Here is a 27719-nt window from a genome sequence, read left to right as displayed (position 1 = left end):
GGCCCTAGAAGCCACAAAGGTATGCAGGATCTCATCCGTCTTATCTGAAAACAATACCTGGTCATCAAAGGGCAAATCTTGTATGGCCTGCTGCACACTGGGAGCAATGCCCAAATTCTGCAACCAGGATGCCCTTCTCCTGGTCACCACAGAACACATAACTCTGGTTGAAATGTCCAAACATCCAGCGCAGACTGCAACGACGTCTTTGTCAACAAACGCTGTTTAGTGACAAACACCCACCTTCCTCTCTGGAGTTTTTAAGGCAGCTGGTTCACAAACTTAGACATAGCTCTCCAATTTACAAAATTGTATTTGCACAACAGTGCCTGCTGGTTCGTGATCCACATTTGCAGGGAGGAGATGTAAATCTTCCTGCCCATTAAGTCCATCCTTTTGAGGTCTTTGTCCTTAGAAGTGGACTTCAGCCTTCCCTGCTGACCTCTATTGTTCACTGCGGTTACGACTAGGGGGTTTGGGGCCAAATTGAAGTAAAAGCACTCAAATCCCTGCACTGAGACAAAATAGTGTTTCTCCATGCGTATTGCAGTAGGTGAGGGGTCTCAAACACATGGCACGTGGCCTCCTTGCGGCCCCCCCATCCTCCCCCAGCGTTTACCTAGAGGGGCTCCGGCCCGACGCGCACCGGGGGCAGAGCAGGCTCCCTGCCTGCCCTGCCCCCGCACTGCTCCAGGAAGCGGGGCACAGGGGTGTGTGTGTGTTGCTGTTGCTTCAGGCACCGCTCCCATTGGCCGCGATTCCCCACTCCTGGCCAATGGGAGCTGCTGGGGGCGGTGCCTGAAGCAACAGCAACACCCACACCTCTGCGTCCCTGCTTCCCCAGGTTCCGGCTGCTTCCTGGAGCGACGCGGGGGCAGGGCAGGGTGCCTGCCCTGCCCCCAGTGCACGTCGGGCCAGAGCCCGCCCCCCGAACTCCTCCTGCAGCCGAACCCCCTGCCCTGAGCCCCCTGCTGTACCCCGCACCCCTCCTGCACCCTGACCCCCTGCCCTGAGCCCCCTGCTGCACCCTGACCCCCTGCCCTGAGCCTCCTGCTGCATCCTGACCCCTGCCGCACCCCTCACTCCTCCTGCACCCCACACCCCAACTCCCTGCCCTGAGCCCCTGCCACACCCCACATCCCTCCTGCACCCCCTGGGGGCAGGGAGGGGGTGGAGTTGGGGTGGGGATTTCGGGGAAGGGGTTGGAATGGGGGCAGGGAAGGGGTGGGAACAGGCAGGGAAGGGCCTCATGGAAGGGGTGGAGTGGGGGCAGGGCCGAAGGTGGCGGGGGGGAGGTGTCAAATACAGACAAGGGCAAAGTACTTAGTCAGAGGTGAAAGTGGGCCGGTACGGCATACTGGTAAGAAGTGGCCGCCAGTACCGGCCCATACACAGCCCACGTTAAAGTGCTGTTGTGGCAGCACTTTAACGTCACTGCCCAGCCCGCATCCAGGGCTGCCGACGGCGGGGGCAAAAGGGTCAGCTGCCCTGGGGCCCGGGAATTTAAAAGGGCCCGGGGCTCCCAGCTGCTGCTACCACAGCAGCCGCCGGAGCCCCGGGTAGTGTGGACCGGGCAGCGTGGAAGGGCAGGCGGGGGGAGGCTGACCCCCTGGCCGCGCCCCTTCCAGGGACCTGGAGCTTGGCCCCCATACTGGTAAGTATTTTATCTTTCTTTCACCCCTGGCTCTCCTTCATTAAGTAGAGGACCTAAGTTTCCTGTGTCTTTCTATTGTTCCTAATATATTTAAAGAACTACTACTGCTTGCCTTTTATGTCCCTTGCTAGGTGTAACTCACTTGGGGCCTTAACCTTTCTTACTTTGTTCCTACATGCTTGTGCTATTCTTTTGTACTCATTCTTCGCAAATTGTCCACATTTCCACTTTTTGTAGGGTTCCTTTTTGATATTTAGGTCATTATATTGCTCAATTAGGAGTCTTTTGGCCTCTTACTATTTTTTCTTATCTTTCCTTCACCTTGAGATAGTTTGCTGTTGAATGCAGCAGTCTGCCTGCACGTAATCCATTCAAGGATTTGGAACCTTAAACTGAAAGCTCTTTGGGTCAGGGTTGGTGCAGTGCCTAGTTCAATGGAGCCCTGATCTTGATTGAGGCCTCTTAGCAAAAAAAAAAAAAAAGCTTTAACTCGATTTCACCAGCGTCTTTTATTACAACTAATATTGTTGAAACTACATGATGCATGCTCATAAATAAAGAACACTGAGTGCCATAAGTTTTGTTGCACTAGGGTGTGAACATCTGGATAAATATTAGTTTGGTCAGCTACTATTGAAATGTGGTGTATGTTTATCTTTGTCATTTTAGTCAATTTTATGCTGGAATTAACCCAAAATGAGTGAAAGCTTTTCTGAGAATTTATATTAGGGTCTTGTGCCATAACACAGGAATTTGAAACATAATATATAGTTGCATTCCATTTCAGCTCATTGCCTGGAATTAAATTGTTTTAAAGTTACAGTAATTTAAAAATAAATAAACAGATTAGTAGTTTAATAAGTAGGCATTTTTATGTCTTCCATGTATTCATAATGCTGCTGAAGTGAGTTGCATAAATAATTGTGTTAATGGAATTAGGAGGAAAGCAGATTTTTTTTTCCATTGCATTGTTCAAATATATTCCTTTTAAAAACCACAAAATAGCTTGAAGTTCTGGGAAAAAATAATTAAAATATTTTTTTCTCTGCAGATTAATTCCATGCTGTTATCTGGAAATTGAGCCGGAGATTAATTTTGGCACAGTGATTGCAAACAGTAAAGTAATTAGTAGAGAGATTAGTATTACTAACCATGGATCATCTCCAGGTAAATGTCACTATGCAGTAAATTACCAAAAAGTTTTATTTTTCTTTGAAAATGTAGTTTTTGTGCAAGTTAACACTTCAGCCATAAAGGAATTTAAGATCTTATGCAGGAGAAAATAAGGCTTTGATTTGAACAGGACTGTGAGTGCACAATTGCTGGTTTTGTAAGTCCCCCCAGACTCTTAAACTCAATAGTGAGTTGTTGTGAAACTGCTCAGAGAAGGAGAGCTCATGTAAAACTCCTGGCAGCTGTAAGACTTCTGATTATTCAAAAATACATTTGTAGTAGTGCGCTATTCTTGAGTCTAGGCAGAGGCCTGGTCTACATTATACAGTTAGGTCGATGTAAGGCAGCTTACATTGACCTAATTATTCAGTGTAGTCACTACAGCCTTGTCCCACTGATGTATGTGCCCTACTACACTGACATAATAACTCCACCTTACGAGAGGCGTAGGGCTTATGTCGTTGTAGTTAGGGTGACACAGTGTCTCCGAAGACACTGTGTTACTTACATTCGCTGTTGGCTGTCTTGTCAATTTCATGGAGTCTCAAAATTGACAAGAAAGCCCAACTCTCCAGCCAGGCTCCTGCTGGGTCTCCGCTCCAAGCTGGGCTGCCACCCAGGCTCCTGGCTTGGGCTGCTGCCCGAACTCCCCACTCCGTGCTGGAAGCCCGGCTCCACGCTTCCTGCTGGGAGCACGGCAGCTGACCAGACTCCGTGCGTGGATCTCCCTGCTGGAGGTAAGAAGCCCTAGATGGCTGCCTTGCGGCTGGCAGCAGGGAGGCAAGAAGCCTGGGGGCAGCTGGACTTCCTGCGGGGATCTGCACGGAGCTGAGTCATACCTCTCAACCCTCCACACTGGCCATCTTCAGTCAGTGGAAGCACTACTGGTGAGGATGTGAACCATCGACCCAAGGAGGTTAGTGTGTAGACATCCAGTCATCTCAGTAATTACTGTGGTGGCTGTAAGTCAACCTAACATAGGTCTATTTAGATTGTAGCATAGACATGCCCTGAGGGACTGCATTAGAAATTACAAGATGTCGTCTCCTTTCATTAGGCAGAATAGCTCACATATAACTGCTTTTATTATTTTTATTGAAGTCTGTGATCCCAATACCTTCCCACTGGCAAGACATGTTGCTCTGAAACTTGGTAGGAATTGCAGTGGCAAAATCCATCAGGATGAGGGACAGGCCATGCCTGTTACCACAGAATAAGTAGGGCAACTGTCTGTTCCAACTAGAGAGCTTTCACCTGGTCGGCATAGCTCTTGAGATCACATAAATTGAGAAGTTTGGTGTTTCTGAGCAGGTGTCTCAAGTCCCTCAGCTTCTTGGAAGGAACCTTCTTAAGTGTATATACCCTTCAGGAGAAAATTCTGATGATCTGGTATGAAAAGACTTGTGTGGAATCTTTTAAGTGATCCCATATAAATAGGGTTGGCAGAACTGAATTTTTATTTATTTATTTTTTATAGTTGGGACACATACTATAGATGTTTATTTTTAAGCTTTTTTCAACTTTTATCAGTTTAAATTTTCACAGTTAAGGGAAATTGCGTGGGGCTAAGTCTGGGGGTGTGCGTCAGATAATTATTTAATGACTGTAGTTGAGATGCAAAAAGTTAAAGCTTTATAATTGTTAAAACAAATTTGTCAACATCACATGTTCAAATATACAAAGTAAATGTCCTTATATCAACCTCTAATAAGCAACATTTTCTTACTTTGACTATGTGTACATTTTTATTATTATTGATGGAAATATTTTTTGTTTTGTTTTTGTGTGCACAGTGAAATTGACATTCACCAACATTTACCAATACAAATCTAATCCTTCCAAGCCTACATATAAATTATTTGACTACATTTTTCACTTGTCAGGGTTATAGGCATTTTCTTCCAGAAATTGTTTGGCATCTATTCTGGGTTTCAGGGAACAAACTTAAGGCATATAATTTTTCTCTGGCCCTTGGTCATGTGTGACTTAATCCATTTGGAAATGCTCACTAAAAGCTCCCTGGTTTGTAGCATATTAAGGTGGCCCTGACTAAGCTGATGGAATCTCCTTTTGAGCCATTTGATACCCGTGAGCTCAAGTTTCTTACGTAGAAGGTCATTTTCTTATGGCAGTAACTTTAGCTCATAAAATGAATAACTTTCAGGTTCCAGTGAACGATCCACTTTTATATTCTCTCTTTTTAAGGATAAGGTGATATGAGTATGTATACTAAATTCCTTCCAAATTTCTTCCTTCAAAATTCAACTTTAGTTAATCATCCTACCATCATTTTATCCCAGGCCTTTAAGCCCATCCTGGTGAAGCTGTTCTTCATAAGTGTCAAATTATCTATAGATGTTTATCTGATATGGATTAAAATCCATCTGGTTTTTGTTGTTCTTGTCTTACACAAAAATAACAGGGAATGTTGTTGCCAAGAGAGCCATATGAGAATGGCTATTTAATTGCAGGTCTCGTTTAAAATCTGGCAGGCCTACAACTCAATGATCACATCAACACCCTGTTTGGGATGAGGGAAGCTTGCTGTGGCTGAAAACTTCTGATACATCTACAGGAGATTTGTGAGGCAGCCATGTTCACATACATGCAGACATCTAGTCCGGCTTTGAGCAGGGAGTTGGACTAGATGACCTCCTGAGGTCCCTTCCAACCCTGATATTCTATATTCTATGATTCTATCTACTAAGCACTAGTGCTCAGATTTTGTTTGTGTTATAAAAAATCTTTTTTGCTATAAGGTATCAAAACTGTTGCACACTTCAGTAATTTTAGAATTTTTTATCTTTGCTTTTTATTCCAGATGTTAAATGAGGGGTGTGTGTATATATGTGTGTGTGTGTGTGTGTGTGTGTGTATGTGTATATATATATATATATATATATATATATATAATATAGACACTAAATTAATATATATAAAGTATAAAAGGAAAGGTATTAACAAAGAGGACAAAAATATTTGTATATACTATTTGTTTTGTGAAAAGTTTCAGTTATAATCTTCTGTTTTCCCTAGAATCTAATGCTCAACTCTATGGGGAGAAAAAAGTCAGTGGTGATCTATGGAACAGTATAAATCTTCTATTCCACAAAGCAGTTTGTTATATTATATAACAAAAATGCTTTGTGACAGGCATATTCAACTTGTTCTAAGTGTCTACTGAAATTTGTGTTTGGCTCTGTGTTTTTGTAGAGATGTCATTGAAGCAGTTTAGTCTTCTAAAGTGGGAAATCTACCACTGCTGTAAATTGCTTACCTGTTTTACATATCATTTTTTTTGGCTGAGGTAACTTCCAATTAGGGATAAATAGCCTTTCCTTTATACTTCTCACTACAACTTTGTCAAACACTCTTTAGGGGAGAAAATATTGATGTTAGTGTCTTCCTTTCCTGTTAACATTCTACTTAGTAATGATGCTTAGTGTTAGCAGCTGTTCACCGGACACTTTGAATGTACACAGATTTCATATATTTTTTTTATTTCTTCTACGAGGTTGGAACTTGATGTGTAATGTGTGGTTTTTTAAATCAGCCATTACTAATAAATGATAATTTATCTCCTAGAACAGAAGTAGTTGTGTGAGAAGTACTGATCCTTTACCTGTTTTAAGCATATGTATAATTCACCTGGAGTGAAGTTGAGCCTGGTGCAGAAGAAGCCCTATGATGAAGGATGGGCTGCTGATGCAGGATTGGGCATATGGAGGTGGCTTTGTATACACTGGTGCAAAGGATAGTATTGAGGGCAGACAAGGGATGGACCACTGAATCCATGACTGTGGGCCCAGTGGACCTAATACTCCCTGCAAGTAATGTTGAGGGGCAGTATCCAGACACTGGAGTTATGTCAGCAGGAGAGGGGCTGCATCCTGGCCTCTGAATGAGGGAGTAGGTTACATGTGTCCTGACTCCATGCTGTTAATCAACATAAAACTTGAGTACTTTATTTTGAGTCAGTATCTTGTTAAAAATCATAGAATCGCAGGACTGGACAGAACCTCAAGAGATCATCTCGTCCAGTTCCCTGCACTCATGGCAGGACTGTGTTATCTAGACCAGGGGTAGGCAACCTATGGCACGGGTGCCAAAGGCGGCATGCGAGCTGATTTTCAGTGGCACTCACACTGCCCGGGTCCTGGCCACTGGTCCAGGGGGCTCTGCATTTTAATTTAAATTTAAATTAAGCTTCTTAAATGTTTTAAAAACCTTATTTACGTTACATACAACGATAGTTTAGTTATATATTATAGACTTATAGAAAGAGCCCTTCTAAAAACGTTCAAATGTATTACTGGCATGCAAAACCTTAAATTAGAGTGAATAAATGAAGACTCGGCACACCACTTCTGAAAGGTTGCCGACCCCTGATCTAGACCATTTGATGTGGATGCTCCTGTGGTAACTACAGTACATGGCTTTATATAGCAGCAGTTTTAATAGTTTATTGATACTTCTTGGTTGTCAGCAGGTAATACGATGCCACATGTGGAATACATCCATTTATCTATTCTGTTGTTCAAATTGTTTGTTAATTTTTAAAAAATGTATCCTACACTTGTGCTTAGATTTTTCTCATTTGCGGTGTACTACACTGCATACATACGCAGTTGTCAATTGCATGGAAGGAGACAATAGACTTCTCTTTGGTTAAACTCTTAAACATTTGGCTACTACCGCTACATAAAGCTATGTCTCAAATTTGCCGGACATACAAAGTGTTACTAGCAACTGTTTTATGATACAATCAGTTGGGTTCTGAATGTCTATTACATTGTCTATTACAACAGTAACTTTGCACAATGGCATTGTATATGGACATCTGATGTTTGAGGAAAGCCAGAAAAACACAAATTTTAAATGTTAGATTAGGATTTTTTGCAATATGTGTGTTACGATACCATAATTTTATTTTTATAAGTTACTTTATTTTATGTACTATTTATGAAACTTTACTGTGTTTTAGTTTATTCTAAGTGTTGAATGCTAGATAATCTTCCATTTAAATGTCATATGTAACATACAATATTATATTCGTCTTAGGTGCATTTAAAATAGACTACAACGGAAGTGTCCCTGTTAACATAGTACCTACCAGTGGAGTGGTGGAACCCAAAACATTACAGTTGGTTAAAGTGGATATCTGTACAGATATACCCAGAATCATTAGGGAAGTGGCAAAGTAAGTGCAGAATGTGACTGCATAAAGTCTGCTTGTTTTGGATGATTTTTTAATATCCTGTATTATTTCTAAAATCTCTTCAGTACAGCTATATTTATCCAAATACTGAATAATTGGAACCACAATGTGACAAGAAGAAGTTAAGTTACCAGACATCAGTTGCTGCCCCCAATTGTCCAAAGCTTTACTTCATTAAATAGTTTTGCTGATGACATTAGCTCTATAGAGCAATGCTGTAGGAATTGTGTGCCTGGCAACACTAAAACAGTATTGACAGGCAGTGGATGCATGTCTCTTGAGCTCAACATTCTTCTGACCAAGGGCTACATACTCTTGCACTGTTGGTTCCTGTCTCTCTGCCAGCTGATGTGATTTGGGGAACCTTGTCCTTTCTCTTTTAGTGGACTAGTTAGAGAGTGTATTTTAAAAAAAACCTTTATAGATTTGAGAGGCATTACAGGTTCCATTGGTATTCTCACTTCAAGTACACTGAGTCTCTCTCAGATCAGTAGAATCTTTCAAAATATAAATATTTTTAAATGCAACCATAATAGCTCTTTCCTTTTGTAAAGAGTTTAAAAAAGTTATTTAAAGTTAGGACTTGATTAGTACAAAGAATCTAATTAGCCAAAAAAATCTTGTGGACCTGGGACAAATAGTGCTGCATTTATTCAGACAAATGTTATTGTTAATAGGCATGACGCTTCTCCAGTACTTTGAAGGGTTGTAAAACACGCAAACCCTTTTCTCTTCAAGAGCTTGAAGGACAGGAGCAATTGATTATAAATTCTTCTGTTAGTTCAAGAGTCCAGGAAAAGCTCTCTTGAGGAGGCAGTTTTCTGGCCCAAGTAAATCAGTTTATCACATTCCTTGGCACTGAAGCCAGGATCATCTGACAAGTCCTATCCTGTTAAAGGACGTCAAAAGCAGAGGACTCCTAGAGATGATCCATCTAAGATGGTTCAATTATTGAAGGGTTTAAAATCTTCAGATCCAGCAACAGGGGAGTCTGGCTTCTCTAGTTACAGGGGAATTGAGAAATTTTTTTTAGACGGAGCTAGGTTTTTATATGCTCAGATGAAGTGGGCTGTAGCCCACGAAAGCTTATGCCCAAATAAATTTGTTAGTCTCTAACGTGCCACAAGTGCTCCTCGTTCTTTTTGCTGATACAGACTAACACGGCTACCACTCTGAAGTGAGTAGAATGTAAGGCTCCAAGGATATGGTTGTCACCCACCTCCTAACTGCCGGTACTGCTCAAAAAACCCCCAGTGTCCCATGTGTGATTCTTCCACTATGACTCTGCAGAGACAACATACTCAGAGAACACAATTTATAATGGTACATAATCTCTTCGTACTGTAGAATGTGTTTATTTTTGTGCCAGTGTGGTTAGTTTAAATTCTCTGATATAGTTGACTAAATCAAAGGCGTATAGTAAACAAACTAAAGCTCCAATAAAATTCATAGATGATTCTTGTATGAATTTTAGATGTGTACATCTCATTTTTTCTGTTTCTCTTTCCAACAGAGTGGAATTGCAAGGTCGTGGTATTACAAACTTAAGGATAGAAGCTCATGTAGTTGAACAAGTTCTTGAATTAGTAGGTGTGTCTCATGAAAACACACTAGAATGTATTCATTTTGGATCTGTCTATTTTGGAACTTCAAATACTGAACAAGTGGTTCTGTACAATAAAAGCCCAGAGACCATGAACTGGGTGGCAGTACTGGAGGACGATGCTGTTGGAGGAGAGATGGTAAGGAAACAATGTTGAATTTTTTTAAAATTTCAGTGCAAAGTTGTTTTGATGACTGCTTTTCAGTCTCAAATTTTTTTTTTTTTTACAGCCTCCCTCTATTAGTGTCCCTTACCTCACTCTTCTTTCAGTCAGTACAGTTGCTGAAAGATCTGTCCAACAGCAGGACTATCATTATAGGTTTCATTGAGAGTAAAGTGTTCATACCAGCAAGAAATCAAGTCAACTTTTTTTAAGAGTCCATTTCATATCCCCCCTGCTAATGTTTGTGGGTTTTACAGTATAAATTGAGAGATTGGTGGTAGTGTTAAATTTTCCTACTTCTTAAACCTTTTTTGCTTCTGTTTCTTGTTGCTGTGTGAAAGAGCCACACTAAAAGGGGAAATTGACTGACATAACTATATTTCACATTTTGGTGTTATCTTACAGGGCACACATCTTCAGAAGAGTACTGATGCTGTTTTACAAGAATTGAGCTTCATAAATAGAACCAAAGAACTAGATGTTTCAACTTTGATCTCCTGCATTCCCAACCAAGGAACCTTGCTACCTTATCAGAAAACTGTGGTTACACTGTGCTTTAGTCCAAAGTAAGTACACAGGGCAACCTTAAGAGGCTGACACAATAAAAGATGTAATTAATAAGTTCAGGCAAATCTATTTGCAGCTGTGTTAGATGTATTAAATTAACCCTGATGTCTCAAATTATTTCCTCTCAATGGGCACAGATCAATGCTAGTTTACTGCTTATGGACAGTTTAAAATAAATTAGAAACCTAATTTCTTATATACAGAGTTAAAAGTAAATTAATTAAAATAATACATTTTTGTTTGATAAACAAAGATGTATACATTTTCCCCCAGATTAAATCTACAAATTTCCTTTTAGTTCATCCTCCAAAGTAATCACAGATCAATCCAGGCAAGGAGGTTTGATTTACTGTTCAAAAATAATTTTTAAACTCTTCTTGCTGGCTAGAAGTTTGGCTGAGAGGCTTTGACAACTGAGTTATGTCAGTTATAAGAACATTTCCTGGATGAAAAATTGTGTGCGGGGGAAATCTCTTGAATTAGGATAGTTCGTCACCTTCAAGTTAGCAGTTTCTGCTACATTCCCCATTGCAAATGCAGCGCACTACGGCAGTTGATAATCTGGTGTTTTACACATTTGTTCTGTGCATGCCAGCATGTATGTACATGTGCCATAGTAACGTCTCATCCTGACACTAGTGACAAGAATAGAAAAAAGACCTACCTTACTGTAAAGTAGTTAATAATTCACTAAGATTTACTTCAGCAACCAGAAAGTTGGCTAACAACATGTTTTTTCATGTTTCTGGGCAACAAGAAGGGTATTAAATTCTCCAGAGGAACTGATTTCCCTCCCCCGCCTGTTGAATATGCAGAAATGGCTGTGCGACTCCCACTGTTCAAGTTTGGTAACTTCTTTTAACTTGAATGTCACTAGAATAATGTCAACTTGGTGGTCTGAAAGAACAGAAACATCATCACCACCAGGTTTATATAGGGCAGCTACAGGGCTTCTTTGTATACTTGTGTATGTATGTCATTAGAGTTGATGTGGCTATACCCTCTGCTGCTTTTGGGACGTGGGAGCTGCAGATTACTATATCTGAGTAGTCTCTTCCGTTTCAGTACTGTGTTCAATTTTAAAGTCTCATTTGTCTGAGCTGTAACAGGATTGTAGAAATCAAATGAACTGATGAAAAATTACCATTGATTAATAATATGTATGGTATTTAAAGATTGTGAATTTTACAGGCAATTTAAAAGAGACATTGGACTTACTGAATTTCCACCAAGACAAGATTATGCACTGTTTTTGAGGTTTGAGGCCATAGGAAGTAAAGATAGCTTTCTGCAGGCTCTGAATGGTGACAGCATAACAATCAAAGGTATGTTATCAGAAATATATAGTTTACATGTGGAAAACTTTGACGTTTTTAAATTTTTCCACGTCAGATTAGTAATTTTAAAGGGGACCTGTATATGTGTTGTGGGGACCTGCACATGTACATTAAGAGAACTGGTGCTGAGGAAATAGTGAGGAAAAGGGCAGCCTTGACTTTTAAGATTCTAACTTGGGGTTGGAGGGGAAGAGGAAAATACATTTAGAATCATTTATGTCATGAATGCACCTTTTGGCTGCAAGAATTTAGTATTTAATTGTAGGTTTAACTAATTTTTAAAAAATAGATTTGTAAATCACCAAAGTTTATAGTTAGGTCAAAATGATTGTGTTTTTCCAATTTTAATAAACCAAGAGGGTTTTAAATGATGTATTAGCCTATATAAATAAGCATGTACATCTTGCATTAAGTTTGTGGCCAATTATATTAAAATTCTGAAACACAGTATTAGAAAAGAAACCATGTTACTTCATAATTTTACCTATTCTGTGGTTGTAAGAGTCTAAAACTGTTTCATGTCTTTTTAATTCAATATCGTATTTTATACTTGTTTCTTACTCTCTCTTGTGCAGAGACTCATCCTCATCATGTGGAGTTAGCTTTGACAGGTTCAGGGCTTCCTGTCATGTTAACTTTCAGTCCAGGACCAGTTGTTAATTTTATGGACTGTTTCATGGGTGAACACACAGAGATTATGTGCACTCTCAAAAATGAATCTGAGTCACTTCCAGTAACATTCAGCTTCCACAAGATAGCGCATTTTAATATTTGTCCCGAAAAAGGGAAAGTAAAAGAAAAATGTACAAAGGTAAGGTAAATATTCATCTTTTTCCCAGTAAATAGATACTTGGTTGGAAAGATGAGGACACCATTATGGTTTACAATTGTTCATGTTAGAACTGTAAATTGTTTTGTTTGCATATTTTCAGTGGTGAATACTAGATTCACTTAAGGAGAGGTTCCACATTTCCTTTTATATGAGCCAAGCTCACAATTTGTCAGTATAGAACCATACAGTGGACTCTGACAAGCACCAAATACTATCAATTTTCAAATGGGGAGGGATGGGAAAGTACATTTTGTAGTGACTCTGGCCTTCATCCTGCAAAGACATAGATACTTAAGTAAAATTGCTCATGTACTTAAATCTTTGCGAGATAAGGCCTTAGGTTTAATTGTTCCATTAAATCACATATTTTAGCTCTTTTCCTTTATGGAGCACAAAGGCATGTACAGTTAGAACAAGTATATAAGTATAACTTTTATGAACAGATAAATTCAGGGCACCGTGGAAGATGAATTATTCTACAGAATTGAGCTTATAAAATTTTGTTAATGCCTAACAGTTCTATCCTTTTTAATTGGTTCAATTACATGTAATAATTAGTACTATGAAAAAGCAAGTAGTACCCTTTTAAAATAAATTTGAATCAGTATGATGTAACTAATTTGTAATAAAGAAGTCTACATAATATCTCTCTGCTTTATTTTTAATAAAATGTTTCATAGCAATGTTCATTTTTTTAGGATGTGATGTTTTCATTTGCTCCACGTCAAGCAGGAACCTTTAAAGCGAAGCAAGTCGTAGATATTTTCGGTTCAGTGGCAGAGGAAGATAACTTACTGTCTTTGAAGATCAAACCCTTTCATCAAATACATTTAAGTTTTACTGGTGTATGCAAACCGAAAACCAAGAAAATGATGTTTAAAATCAACCCTGGTATGTTACTAAACAAAAAATTCTGAGTTTTCATTTTTAGAAATATACTTCTTAACAGGTCTTAGGAATAGAGTCCGTTCATATTTTAGCCGTTTTAAAAAACATTTTTATTTGAAAGATTACTCACTTTATTAAAATATATCCATGGTAATTGTTTTTTAAAATTTTTACATGATTTATCTAATCAGGCTTTAATTTTGTGCTGCTTTATATGATCCTGAGGATTTGCAGTCTTACGTTTTACATTAAGAATTATTGTACTGTACTTTTGTATTTAACTATCTTGAACAATCCTGGTAATTTTTCTTTGTAATGTATCTGTTAATACCCTCCACCTAACACTTGAGAAAATATTTAGGAGCCTAACTCCCACTGAATTAGGTGCCTTAAAAACCTTTGAGGATCTGGACCAAAATGCCTGTTTACCAGAATAAATACATGGAGATGGTTGTTTACTAGAAGGAACACTGTCAGGTTGAAAGTTTTTTTTTTTATATTTATATATAAAATACACTTTATGTGGTGAACTGATAATACCTTGGATTATTGAAAATAATTTTTTTTTTAAAAAAAAAGTGTTTATCTTTTATACTGTTTGTTCACTCTTTGCATTTCACTCACATCAAACAATCATTTTCATTTTCTGGTAGTTGTGCACTTGCACAGTGCTGCTGTGTTTGGATTCCAAACAGTGACATGGACCATGCAGAATAAGTTAGGAGGGACAATATATACCACAGGTGTTTAATGTTTTTTGAGGCTACTATTACCCCATGATTTCACCACCACACCTAGTTCTTTGATCTTTCCCCATATCACTGTCCTGCAACTACCCCAGTCCTATGGATCTGTGATATCCATAGCATAAATGATATTCCAGAGCATAAAGCAACTCCCTCATATTCCCGGTTAGGTTACTTGTCCTTGTTTCTAATATCTTACAAGAGGTCCTACCCAACAGTGTTGATTTAGCCAAGGCTACTGTTTGGTTTCAGAAACCCAGTTCTTGGCTAGTGTCCAAGATGCTGTGACACTTAAATCCTGAAGTTTTGCTACAGGGCTTGTCTTCATTCTGATCCACCAAGCTTGTGGTTTGGAGGAATTGTTTTATTCTGTCGGACAGTCCAATAATTATTTTAAAGCCCATACACTTCGATTGTTTTAAATTTACATAAATTGAAAGATGACCGGTAATGAAAGAAAAGACGTGGGCTACAGATGTATGTTTAAATGGTTATTCATTTTAGGTGTGATTTGATGGTTCAAATGGTGTGTGTGTGTGTGTGTGTGTGTGTGTGTGTGTGTGTAAATACATCCATTTCTTTCATGTCCAGGTTGCTTACTTTGCTGCCCATTTTAGCTCCTGTTTCTTACTACCTTCCCCAACCCTTAGGTTTCTGGTCAATCATATAGCATAAGGACAGGACTTCTGGAAAAACATTTCCATTTGGTCGCCTAGGAAGAACTGCAATATGAGACTTGGCCAGTTTGAGAGTCATCTGACAAAACAAATTCGAATGGGAGACTGCCTAATAAGAAGCCTACCTTCTCAACAGAGAACTTTTTTTTTTGTTTGTTTGTTTTTGGGCAGGGGAATCTCCAGTAGCGTCACAAAGTTGGGATGGAGGAAAACATGTTCCCCTCCTCCCTCCCTGGTTATGCCAATGAATGCTGTTAGGAAATAGTTATATTCAAACAAACTATTTTAACTGGATTAATTTTATACATGATAAACTTCTATTAATGTAGTTATGCAGAACTTTAAAAAAAATACTTATCAATTTTGGATTTAACTGCCTGGCTGTGTTTCTTTAATTTAAAAAATATAGGAAAGCAGACCCATATGTGTATAGTAATAAATTAATTTCAAACTATATACTAGTAAAATCGAGAGAAACTGTGGAATATATAAATGTAGGCCTTGGGCTACACTTGCAAGTTACAGCGCTGTAAAGGCTCCCCCAGCGCTGTAACTCACTCCCCGTCCACACTGGCAAGGCATTTGTAGCGCTGTATCTCCGTGGTTGCAGCGCTGCATGTACTCCACCTCTCCGAGAGGAATAGCAAGTGCAGCGTTGCCACTGCAGCGCTGCGGCGCCAGTGTGGCCGCCCAATGCGCTGTGAATGGCCTCCAGAATTATTCGGCAGTATCCCACAATGCCTGTTCTAGCCACTCTGGTCATCAGTTCAAACTCTACTGCCCTAGCCTCAGGTAACAAACCATGTGACCGACCCTTTACATTCCCCGGGAATTTTAAAAATCCCCTTCCTGTTTGCTCAGCCCGGCGTGGCGTGGAGTGCTATCAGTGAATCTTTCCAGGTGACCATGCCTCCACGCGCCAAGCGAGCCCCAGCATGGAGCAATGGCGAGTTGCTGGACCTCATCAGTGTTTGGGGGGAGGAAGCTGTCCAGTCCCAGCTGCGCTCCAGCCGTAGGAATTACGATACCTTCGGGAAGGTATCAAAGGACATGATGGAAAGGGGCCATGACCGGGACCCCCTGCAGTGCAGGATTAAAGTGAAGGAGCTGCGGAGGGCCTACCGCAAAGCCCGCGACGCAAACGGCCGCTCGGGTGCTCCCCCCGCGACCTGCTGATTCTACAAAGAGCTGGATGCGATACTTGGGGTTAACCCCACCTCCACTCCGAGCACCACCATGGACACTTCAGAGCCGGTGTGGGGTGGGGGGAGGAGGAAAACGGGAGTGATGGTGGTGGGCCGGATGGAGACACCCCGGAATCCCTGGAGCCATGCAGCCAGGAGCTCTTCTCGAGCCAGGAGGAAGGTAGCCAGTCGCAGCGGCCGGTACTTGGTGGAGGACAAACAGAAGAGCAGGTTCCCGGTAAGCGGTTTTTTTTTTTTTCCGGGAAGGAATTTTTTCGGTGCGGGCTCTTTGGAAGAGGACGGTTAGGCATGCATGCCTAGATGCGGAATAGTGCATTGATGTGGTTTATCACATCGCGGTAATCGGCCTCGGTAATCTCCTCGAATGTCTCATCCAGAACGTGTGCAATGCGCTTGCGCAGGTTTATCGGGAGAGCCACCATGGTCCTTGTCCCAGCCAGGCTAACGTGTCCGCGCTACTGTGCCGCGAGGGGTGGGGGGACCATTGCTGCACACAGGCAAGCTGCATATGGGCCAGGGCGGAAGCCGCATTGCAGTAGAAGACCCTCCCTTGCTTCCCAGGTCACCCTCAGCAGCGAGATATCGTCCAGGACGAACTCCTGTGGAAAATGTTGGGACAGTGTTCAGTGTAGGTGCCCCCTGAAGCTGTTGGCTCTCCCCCAGGCACAGAAACCCAGAGGACAGTGCAGCCCTGAAACTATCAGTCCCCCTTACTCACCATTTTGAGGCTCCCGTGGGATATGGTGTGCTCTGTTTCGGACGGGAAAATTATGCTATTGTGTAGACCCTGTGTGTTTTCTACTCCTTAAGTGCGGGGGGAATCATTACTCTGTCTGGTATAAACAATGCTGCCTCTGTTAAATGTTGCATTTTTGCTTATACAGCTGCATCAACCTTGAGACCTCAGCCGTCCCTCTTATCGCCTGCTCAGAGACTGCGAAGACTCAGGAAGAGACCGCGAAAAAGCAAAGAAGACACGCTGCAAGAAGTGATGCGGCAATCTATTAAAGAGAATGAGAAAGCACAGGACTGGAGGGAGAGAGAAAGCAGGATCCGCCAGGAAAATGCAGCGCACCGGCAGCAAAGCACTGATAGGCTCATAAGCATCCTGGAGCGCCAAGCAGATGTTATCCAGGAGCTGGTAGCCATGCAGAAAGAGGAGCAGTACCGCAAACGCCACCCCCCCCTACAGCCCTTGTCCCAAAACTCTTTCCGTTGTGCCCCACTGTCACCTCCAACCCACTTTCCCCAACTTCCGTGTTCTTCACGCCACCCGCTGTCTCCAACACCAGTATCTTCACCACCCAGCCCTGAAAACCACGACCCTTACCCTCTGCACTCAACCCCCATCACCATGCAGTATAGCTGTCCTGAAGTGCAGCACTCACTGCTCAGCATACCAGACAGGACATATGCGAATCTGTGATTGTACTGTTCCCCACTCCACCCCCTTGTTTCTTTTCAATAAATGGATTCTTTGGCTTTGAAAACATTCTTTATTATTGCATAAAGTAAAAGACTCCTTAGCCCAGGAAATAAACAGGCACTGCAAGTCTGCTTGTCTGCTAAGCAGACACTGATTCCTAAAGATTGGAACTACTGCACTTCACTCCTGTGCAGGGCACCAGATATCACTGCTGGTTTTCAGCCTCAAATTGCTCCCTCAAGGCATCCCGAATCCTTGCAGCCCCGCTCTGGGCCCCTGTAATAGCCCTGCTCTCTGGCTGTGCAAATTCAGCCTCCAGGTGTTGAACCTCGGAGGTCCATGCCTGAGTGAAGCTTTCACCCTTCCCTTCACAAATATTATGGAGGGCACAGCACGCGGATATAACCGCGGGGATGCTGTTTTCGGCCAAGTCCAGCTTCCCATACAGAGATTGCCAGCGGCCTTTTAAACGGCCAAAGGCACACTCCACAGTCATTCGGCACCGGCTCAGCCTGTAGTTGAACCGTTCCTTGCTGCTGTCAAGGCTCCCTGTGTAGGGTTTCATGAGCCACGGCATTAACGGGTAAGCGGGATCTCCAAGGATCACAATGGGCATTTCAACTTCCCCCTACCATGATCTTCCACTCGGGGGGAAAAAAGTCCCAGCCTGAATCTTCTTGAACAGCCAAGTGTTCCGAAAGATGTGTGCGTCATGCACCTCTCCGGGCCAGCCCACGGTGATCCACAAGCACCTGGAGAACCATAGAGAAATACCCCTTCCGATTAACGTACTCGGATCCTAGGTGGGGTGGTGCCAGAATAGGAATGTGCATCCCATCTGTCACCCCTCCACAGTTAGGGAACCCCATTTGTGTAAAGCCAGCCACTATTTCCTGCACGTTACCCAGTGTCACGGTTCTTCTGAGTAGGATGCGATTAATGGCCTTGCAAACTTGCATCAACACGATTCCAACAGTCGACTTAGCCACTCCAAACTGGTTTGCGACCGACTGGTAGCTGTCTGGAGTTGCCAGCTTCCAGATTGCAATAGCCACCCGCTTCTCCACTGGCAGGGCAGCTCTCAATCTCGTGTCCTTGCGCCACAGGGTGGGGGCAAGCTCCTCACACAGTCCCCTGAAAGTGGCTTTTCTCATCCGAAAGTTCTGCAGCCACTGCTTGTCATCCCAGACTTCCATGACGATGTGATCCCACCACTCGGTGCTTGTTTCCCAAGCCCAAAAGCGGTGTTCCACGGTGCTGACCATGTCCGTGAATGCCACAAGCAATTTCATGTCGTACGCGTTACGCGGCTCGATAGCATCGTCGGACTCCTCTCCCTCACTCTCACTGTCGCTTTGGATCTTCAGGAATAGTTCGACAGCCAAACGTGACGTGCTGGCGAGACTCGTCAGCATACGCCTCAGCAGTCTGGACTCCATCTCCCGCAGACTGATCGCGCTGCACAGAAACCGTTGAAAGATGGCACCAAAGGTGGACGGAAACAAAGGGATTTCTGGGATGCAAAGCAATGCATCACGGGGCATTGGGACAGGACCCAGAATCTCCCGCACCCATGCCCCCTTCCCACAACCCACGGCGCCAGAATGGGAAAAGGTGCTCTGTGGGATAGCTGCCCATAATGCACCGCTCCCAATAGTGCTGCAGTTGCCGCAAATGTGGCCACGACAGTGCGCTGGGCAGCTGTCAGTGTGGACAGACTGCAGCGCTTTCCCTACTCAGCTGCACAAAGTCAGGTTTAACTCACAGCGCTGTACATCTGCAAGTGTAGCCAAGGCCTTAGTGTCTGATTCTCTTCTCTTTTACACTAGTTCAAAATATACATTGTTGGTTGTATTATGGAAGCACCTAGAGCAGGGGCGGGCAAACTTTTTGGCTTGAGGGCTGCATCGGGTTTTGGAAATTGTATGTAGGGCCAGTTAGGGGAGGGGGGCTTGGCCTGGCCTGGCCTTGCCTCCCACCCCCCTATCTGCCCCCCCCCACTTCTCACCCCCTGATGGTCCACCCCGGGACCCCTGCCCCATCCACCACCAGAACCCCCACCCCTGATTGCCCCCTGCCGCCCCATCCAACCCCCCCTTCTTCCTGACTGTCCCCCCAGACCCCAGCCCCATCCAACCACCCCTTTTCCCTGTCCCCTGTCTGTCTCCGGAACCCCTGCCCCTGACTGTCCCCTGTCGCCCCATCCAACCTCCCCCTTCCTGACTGCCCCCCCGGACTCCTGCCCCCATTCAATCCCTCTATTCCCCGCCCTCTGACCGCCCCGACCCCTATCCACACCCCCGCCCCCGACCACCACCCTGAACTCCTCTGCCTGGTATCCAACCCCCGCTCCCTTCCCCCTTACCGCACTGCCTGGAGTACCAGTGGCTGGTGGCGCTACAGTCACACACTGTGCAGCACAGAGACCGGGTCAGGCCGGGCTCTGCAGCGGCGCTGCCCCAGGAGCTCGCAGCCCCGCCACCCAGAGCATTGCGCTGGCGGCGGGGCGAGCTGAGGCTGCGGGGGAGGCAGAACAGCAGGGGAGGGGCCGGGGCCAGCCTCCCAGGGCAGGACGGTCCCGCGGGCCGGATGTGGCCCACAGGCTGTAGTTTGCCCACCTCTGCCCTAGAGGTCCCATCTGACATCAGGGCTACATTTTGCTTTTTGTTGCTCATACGTAGTAAGAGATAATCATTGCTCCAAAATCTTTATAAACTGAATATATAAGAGTGATAAGCACGAGAGAGAGGAAGTATTAGGAATTAAGTACTATGAGGAACTGATAGAGAGATTCAGGCCCCAATTCAGCAAAGCATTTTAAGCACATGTGTAATCCCACAGATTTTAATGAGGCTATTCAAGTGCTTAAGTTTAAGTGGTTTGCTGAATCAAGGCCTAGATAACTTGCTCTGGATCATGCAGGAAAGTTTGTGCCAGGAGCAGGAATTGAACACAAGTCTGAGTCTTAATCCCTTTCCACAATACCATAATTTCTTCTCTTGAATGAAGATAATGTAAATACACTTTTGTAAAAATGGTGTGAGAAAAGTCAGAACTCCCATTTTTAGATGTGATTTCATTGTAATACCTTTATGAAACGTATATTTTTTTCTGAATTGAGATATTACTTTGTACCTCCCATTTGAAAATGGTAGCTTGATTGCAAGTAACTTGTTTTATTTAAATCCTAAGGCATAACACCAATGATTACCAATGCAACTGGACAGTTGGTAGCTGATGAGATTGGGCGATTTATTGATTTTGCACCAGTAGCAATGCTTCGATCAGCTCAAACACAGATGCATACTCACCAGATAAATAGGGACTGTAAAAGTGATGCACTTATAGCCTTTCCTAATGATCGCTCAGCCAGCATTAGGCCCAGTGAACGACATAAAAAATATAGGTAATGTACTTTAATATTTAAATAAGAAACTAGGATGTAGTATTAACAGTTTATTACTTATTTCAAAAGTAGATCACGATCCATCGCTTAAAATACTTGAGTATATTTTCAGACTGAATTTTTTTTATATATAGCAGTCTGTTTTGACAGAAGAATGTATGTACTACATTCTGAGTTGCTTCTCATAGGAAACTGCAGGTGTAACTACTAATACTTGTACGTTTTATTTTTATTGTTGTCTTTGCAAAGTCAAATACTAATAATCACCTGTAACATAATAGGAGTTTGCAATAAATTATTTATGTAACAAAATCAGTAATATTTTCCAAGTCTAACAAAACCCTAAATCATTAATCTATATAATGAAGCTACATTTCTCTCTAAATATTTAGGACTATTTTTACGAAAGCTGACCGATATCATTATGTGGATCCAGATTTTGCTTATACTGACTATGAAGAACTGGAAAAGCAAGCACATAAGGAATACTATGCAGATTTTATTCAAAGTTTAAGACAGCGTCGCTTACAAAAAGAAGCTACTAGGTAAAATTTTATTTCTTAAAAGAAGAAATACCTAAGGCATTGCTACAGTAAATGTACATTCATATTCAAATTAACTTCAGTGGGACTACTCATGAACTTAAATTTAAGCCCATGCACAAGCATTTGTAGTGCGGGGGCTTTAGTTCTTAATGTATTTAAAAAAATTTCTCCTAGTAATTATTTAGACGCTTAGGGCTGCTTCACTGGACAAAGCTCATGGACAGAGGCATAATGAGCCAGTGGCTCAAAGCTGAAGCTAGACAAATCCAGAGTAAAATTAAGAAGCATAATTTTAACAGTGAGGGTAATTGACCATTGGAACAATGGATTCTTTTACCTTGAAGTCTTTAAATCCACCCCCTTCCATGCCCTCCCATGCCCTCCCTCCCCCAAAAGGCATGGAGACTTTATTATTTATCTTTTTAAAGTTCTCTTTGGATGTCCTGATTTTGCTTAAGAATTCACAAAAATGCATGTGGATAAAATTGCAAGCGTGGGTCTATTACTTCATCTATCTGTTTGTACCTGAATATTGCAAATTTGTTAGAATAGCATTGGAAAAGTCTTTTAAAAATCTTTATAGAGTAGCCTGATCAGACATAGTGTAATGATTTAAAAATGTCCATTTATTTTAAAAAAATTGGATTTAACTTCTAGTTAAATCTTTACCCCAGTTTTTTATAAATTGAAAATAAGGTTTATAATGTGAAGTAAGTCACCAAGTACTAGTGATTATTTTCGGTAACAAATACTGAAGTTAGTTGTTATAGGTGGTGCAGGGTAGTGATGCCTATAATTAAGGTTGTCTGACACTTCCCATTATAAGGCTCTATTTTCACTAGTTTATAACTTTTGCCAGATTTTATCCATTTGGGTTGAAAATTTTCATGCGAGATGTCTTCGGGCTATTTTATTTTACTGAAAATTTCAGCTAAAATGGTTCACCTGCTTCGAAGATCCAGGCTAGGGGAAAACCGATTGTTTTACGCATGTTAAAACATTCTTAACTGTTTCGTTGAGACACTAATGCCCCTGTGCTTTGGAGTAAGGGCTTGAAATTGGGCAGGAATATTGCCTTGTGTCAGCGTTTTGCCTCCCCATGAAAATTTCTTTCAAATTTGGCCAGGGTTTAAGCCCCTGAAAAAAATCTCAGTTCACACATGTTCAGTAGAGACTTGCATTAAATTCTCTGAACATTCTATCTGGACTGGTTATGCTCCAGTTCTGGGCTGCATGGGCTGAACAGGACTTTCCCTGCATTTGCGACTGTAGTTGCTCATGCTAGCAGCCAGGGTTTGCTGTGGAATCAATCAACTGAACTGAGAGCAGGGAGACTGCTTCCCCTTTGCTCTCAAAGCTCCCCCTGCTGGCATCCAGGACCTGACTTGACTGCAGAGCAGTGAAGAGTTGGTGGATAGGACATGAGGAGAGGGTATAGTAATCAGAGGATGGTGAGAAACCATGGAGCAGGTTGTAAAAGGAGAGGGAGACAAGAAGTGGTGGGAGGGCTGCAGAGGGGAAGAGGGACAGGAGGTGGTGCGGGACAAATGGATTAGGAGCAGAGAGCAGGGTGTGAAAGGGAATGTGGGGAGGATAGGTACAGAAGGGGATAGGAGCCAGGCAGGTGGAGTTAGATGGAGGAACAGGGAGGGAACAGGAGGGGTTGAATAGTAGCAGATGGGGAGTGTGAGGCAGGAACTGCGGTGTGAGGGGTTTGCGTAGGAGTGGAGGAGGAAGGAGTCAGGAACTAGGATGGGGTAGGGGTCAGGAGCTGGGATGGTGGGATGGATAAGTGATGCTGGGGCAGGAGATTGGGTATGGGGGATACATAGGAGAAGAGAGGGGCAGGAGCCAGGGTTTGTGTGGGGTGCATAGAAAAAGTGAGGGAGCGGGGTGGGAGCCAGTAGGTGAATAGGAGCAGAGTGGGAAGTGAGCTAGAACTGAGTGGTGAGCATACAGGAACAGAGGGGGACACAGGCTTATGGGGGATGGGGTGGAAGGGTCTAGAACTACTAGGGTACACTCTCCTCCAGAACCTGGAAATGAACCCAGGAGTTTCTATATTCTTCGTCAGCAAATAGCTGTGAAACCCACTGGCAAAGTGTGTGTCTCATTCCCTGTGATGGCTTGTTCACATAGAGGATAACAGCTTACTATTGGTACCAGGTATTTGGTTAACTCAAATGAAAGAGATCTGTGCTGTGAAACTAAAGGTTCAAACCCAAGTTAGGGGTCAGTATGTTTCCACATAATAGAATTTCTGTTTTTTCAGTTTGTTCCCTAAAGAAAATTTAGGAAATCATGTTAAAAAAACAAACAAAAATCTATTTTAAAACATATTAATGTTACAAAGTCAATCAGTAAAAAGTTAAGAAATGCAGAAGTTTGCTTCTGCAACCGTAATTCAGTCCCTTTATGTGTAGACACCATAATACAGTATTTATTTACATGATCACCTACAATTTTTACCACAGGACCTCTGCCTCAGTCAGCATACATGATGGAGAGTTCTCTGGGAATTAATCAGTGTTGTGTAATGGATGAGGCTGTTGTCTGTAGAACCCCTGTCTCATTTGTTGCAGAAGTTGGAAGGTGTCTAGTGAACGAGTAGGGAATTGCAGGAAGAGAAAGGATGGTCTCCTGGTTAAAGTTGAATGCTGCCCTGGAGAACTGGATTCTATCCACAGTTCCTATGTGATGCTGGGAAAGTCACTTAAGCCAAAATGTTCACAGTTGGTCATCAGTTGCATTGAACGTTTTCTGGATGTCCAACATAAGACACCTGTGGCCAGATTTGAAGGAGTTCTGAGTTCTTGTGACTGCAACTGAAGTCGATTAGCTGTGCTTTGAACATATGAAGTGCAGTAAAAAGCCAAAATATCTGGAAAAATTAGGCCTTAGGTGGCAGAATTAGTGGACACTTCACTAGTTTGGCATTTCCTAACTTTTGAGTTCTTGACTTTGCAACCGTAACATTCTTAGATTTTGGATGTAATTTAACATTTATATTGCAATAGCACCTAAATGTTCACAATCCAGGTTAGGCCCCATTGTTCTAGGCACTGTACAAACATAGAGTAAATGACAGTCTGTGACTCAGACACTACAGTAGGATTGCTCAAAGTATTTGACACAATTGAGGATTTTTTCTCTAGAGAAATATGCTAATCCAAAGAACTACTTGAAATATTTTAAAATCGTAGTTAATTTTTAATATGCGTAACATGGAACATTTGTTAGGTTTCTAGAAATTTGGACTTTAACCTTTTTGTTTTTCTAAAGGAAATATAACAGTCTTAACAATCCTGTGAACATAGGCCTAAAACCAGCTTCAGGGCTCAGGTCACCAAAGATCACAATGACAGATTTACAGAAGGAGAAGCCGAAACTAGAAACAACTCCTTTAAATGAGGACTGCCTGCTAAGTAGTCGAAAGCTGGCAGCAATTGAATCTGAATCCTTAGCCAAAGAGGTAAGTTAGGCATATTTACATTTAAATAAAAGAAAAACATAACACTGAGAATAATTGATAAAGCATTTGTTGGTGTTTTCCACAGGTTTATGACGGGCTTAATGCTGTACCATCTTCTCCACAAGAGAAAGAAGATTGTAATATAACTTTGACACCAAAACAGCTTTATCAGATAATCATTGGTAAGATATCACCGAGGTTACATCATTTCGTTTGGCTGGCATAAAAGTATTTATTAATAGTAATATAATCTATACAGCATAATTATTTGCCTTAAATAGTATGTGTTTAATGAAAAGATGGCTTTAATATTCATGCTAGTGCTTGGTCATCAGTCCTGCACCTCTGCAGACAGTATAGAGGTGCAGAACACTTAGATTTGGAAGAACTTGTTTATGTCTCCCTTTGCAAAGTAGCTAAAGTGAGTCATACCACAGGTGTGATGAATATAGGTCATTCATTCTCTGAAGCCCTGATGTTGCATAATATGTGGAGAAGCATTAATATCAATAGAAGTACCCTGTCTATGGTTGTCTTCAAAGGAGAGGATTCTGGGAGGGAAGTATAGTGATATCACAATGGAGAAGGGTGATGTCTTAAAAACTCTTTTTAGACCAAATTTCAGTATGGTGTGGCGTGACAAAGAAGAACCTATATTTGGAAACCTGAATGGAACACTTCTACTAATGAGACTTGGTACCATAAATATTTCTCTGATTGCATTGTAAATATGTACAGTCCATAAAACGTTGTTTTCCTGAAAACTAATACAGCCTCATAGATTGTTGTTGTTGTTTTAAAAAACAACAACATTGTTTGAGGTTGGAATAACTCAAACTGGGCCTGCACATTTATGTGTAAAGGGAAAGGTAGTCTTTGGGTGTGCAAACTTCCCTTGTGACTGCTTGACTTTCACTCTCCCTACCTGCAGCCCCTTGGGTTTTATTGTTGTTGTACAGCTCCTCAACAAACGAGACCTCCTGCTACCTAGGGGTTAATCTTCAGGCACTGCAGCTACTCATGGAATTCCAGCTATGTGGCTAACGTAAGAGGTCTGGCATCGGTAGCATTGGCGGCAAACTCATGGAATGTACCAAGTAAAATTCACTTTGGCAGTTTATTCCATGTAGTAAAAGGAAAGCTGCTCCCTATACTTCATGACGATCTAACCATGTAGGATGTGAGGAAATCATGACGTACTGGGCAGTGGTGTAGCCAGGTGGAGGGAACAGGGGGAGCATCAAAAAAAAAGGCGCCACCCACTGTGGCGCTTTTACTGATGGGGCGGTGCTTTTACTCGCCCGGCGGCGCTCCGGGTCTTCAGTGGCACCTCGGCGGTGGGACCTTCACTCGCTCCGCAGGTCTTCAGTGGCATTTCCTTCAGTGCTGCCGAAGACACCCGGAGCGAGTGAAGGTCCCGCCGCTGAAGACCCGGAGTGCTGCTGGGTGAGTAATAATTAAAAAGGCGCCAAGATGCTCAGTGGGGGAGTGGCCGCTGCCCTGTTCCACCCTGGCTATGCTACCGATACTGGGTGGCTAGTAGGTAGAGTGAGAATTTCAGGTTTTATGCAGGTTCAGCGTACATTTGGAATATGTAAAATATGTCTTGTCAAACAAACGATTTTGTTTTTTGTATGAGATTACAAGTTTGTTTGGTATAGATAACTCTATAGACTTCCATGAGACATTTGACTTAGTACCCTGTGACTGGTAAAGTTTTCAGAGGACACAAAGATTGGTAGAGTGGGAAATGAGGAAAAAGGCAGGTCATTTACACAGAATGATTTGGATCACTTGGTAAACTGGGCACAAATTACATGCTATGATACTACGAACTGCTGTATTCACACCCTACAAACTATTGTAATCTTTCTACAAAATGTGCCTTGTGAGGTATCAATTGAAAACTAATAATTCACTGATCATTAATATCTTGCATGATGTATGTATGTGGTGGGTATTTAGAGTTGTGGATATATGCTAGAATCATGACTAAAATGTGTTTAAATCAGGCATGTCAAGTGCTGTTGGTAAACAGGTCTGCCTTAGATAAAGGAATATGTATGTGATTCTCTGACCAGACCAATCTTCAGGCAAAGACAAAGAAGGTCCATTTTTACATACTAGGTAAACAAAGCTATTAAGCTAACAAGTGGGGGAAGAAAGTATGGAGCTTCCTTCAGCACCAGACTTCACGTTGCCTTCCTCACAGCTTGAATAAACTTTTTTCTTTGGGGAGTAACCATCAGAAAAATCCATTAAAAAAATTTACTGGTCTAGAAAGACCGGGGGGGGGGGGGCTAACCATCAAGTGATATGCAATCAGATGATTTAATTGCTTATAATATTACAGTATTATAAGAGTGTACAGAGTGAGGTCTCTTCTGAAAGCTAATGACACACTGATGATTAATATCATTGTGAAATGTATGAACACTATACGAGGAAAAATGGGTACTTAATAATATTATATTTTGAAGTCTGAGGCCAGACAGGGAGAAACAAGTTCCTTCCCAGACAAGAGGTAAATAGCTGTCTTCTCTATCTCTTATGTAAATTAAGCATGGTGGAATCAAAATAGTGGAAGCCCCATTCCCATACAGGGAGATGGGAAGCCCCCAGGAAGGGAAGGATAGCATGAGGCATCCTGCCTCTTGAATCAAGTTAATTGAACTTTGGAAGATTCTAAGAGAAGACAGAAGCCATCTTTGGCATCCATCACTAGAAAAACACAAGGGAACAGAGGTCTTGCAAGCTGAGAAAGATGGGCCCTTCACTCAAGAGGGCAGGTTGAAGTTTCTGGGAAC

The 27719-nt window shown here is 42.3% G+C and overlaps 1 protein-coding gene across 1 annotated transcript in view; it reads left to right on the top strand.

Annotated features, from left to right (window-relative positions):
• LOC112104196 (cilia- and flagella-associated protein 47) overlaps nt 1-27719 on the top strand; it is a 698279-nt gene that overhangs the window by 22710 nt on the left and 647850 nt on the right. Inside the window, exons 3-13 of the mRNA XM_029910741.1 lie at nt 2706-2821; nt 7889-8027; nt 9559-9787; nt 10217-10377; nt 11570-11703; nt 12291-12526; nt 13246-13438; nt 20682-20895; nt 21288-21440; nt 24723-24912; nt 24998-25094. Coding sequence (XP_029766601.1) covers nt 2706-2821; nt 7889-8027; nt 9559-9787; nt 10217-10377; nt 11570-11703; nt 12291-12526; nt 13246-13438; nt 20682-20895; nt 21288-21440; nt 24723-24912; nt 24998-25094 — 1862 coding nt within the window. The remainder of the gene's footprint in view (nt 1-2705; nt 2822-7888; nt 8028-9558; nt 9788-10216; nt 10378-11569; nt 11704-12290; nt 12527-13245; nt 13439-20681; nt 20896-21287; nt 21441-24722; nt 24913-24997; nt 25095-27719) is intronic.

This window comes from Terrapene carolina, unplaced genomic scaffold, assembly GCF_002925995.2.
Source record: "Terrapene carolina triunguis isolate 2854851 unplaced genomic scaffold, T_m_triunguis-2.0 Scaffold22, whole genome shotgun sequence".
In the NCBI taxonomy this organism is placed as follows: Eukaryota; Metazoa; Chordata; order Testudines; family Emydidae; genus Terrapene; species Terrapene triunguis.
Note: the sequence above shows the minus strand (reverse complement) of the source record. Positions and strands in the feature narration are given on the sequence as shown.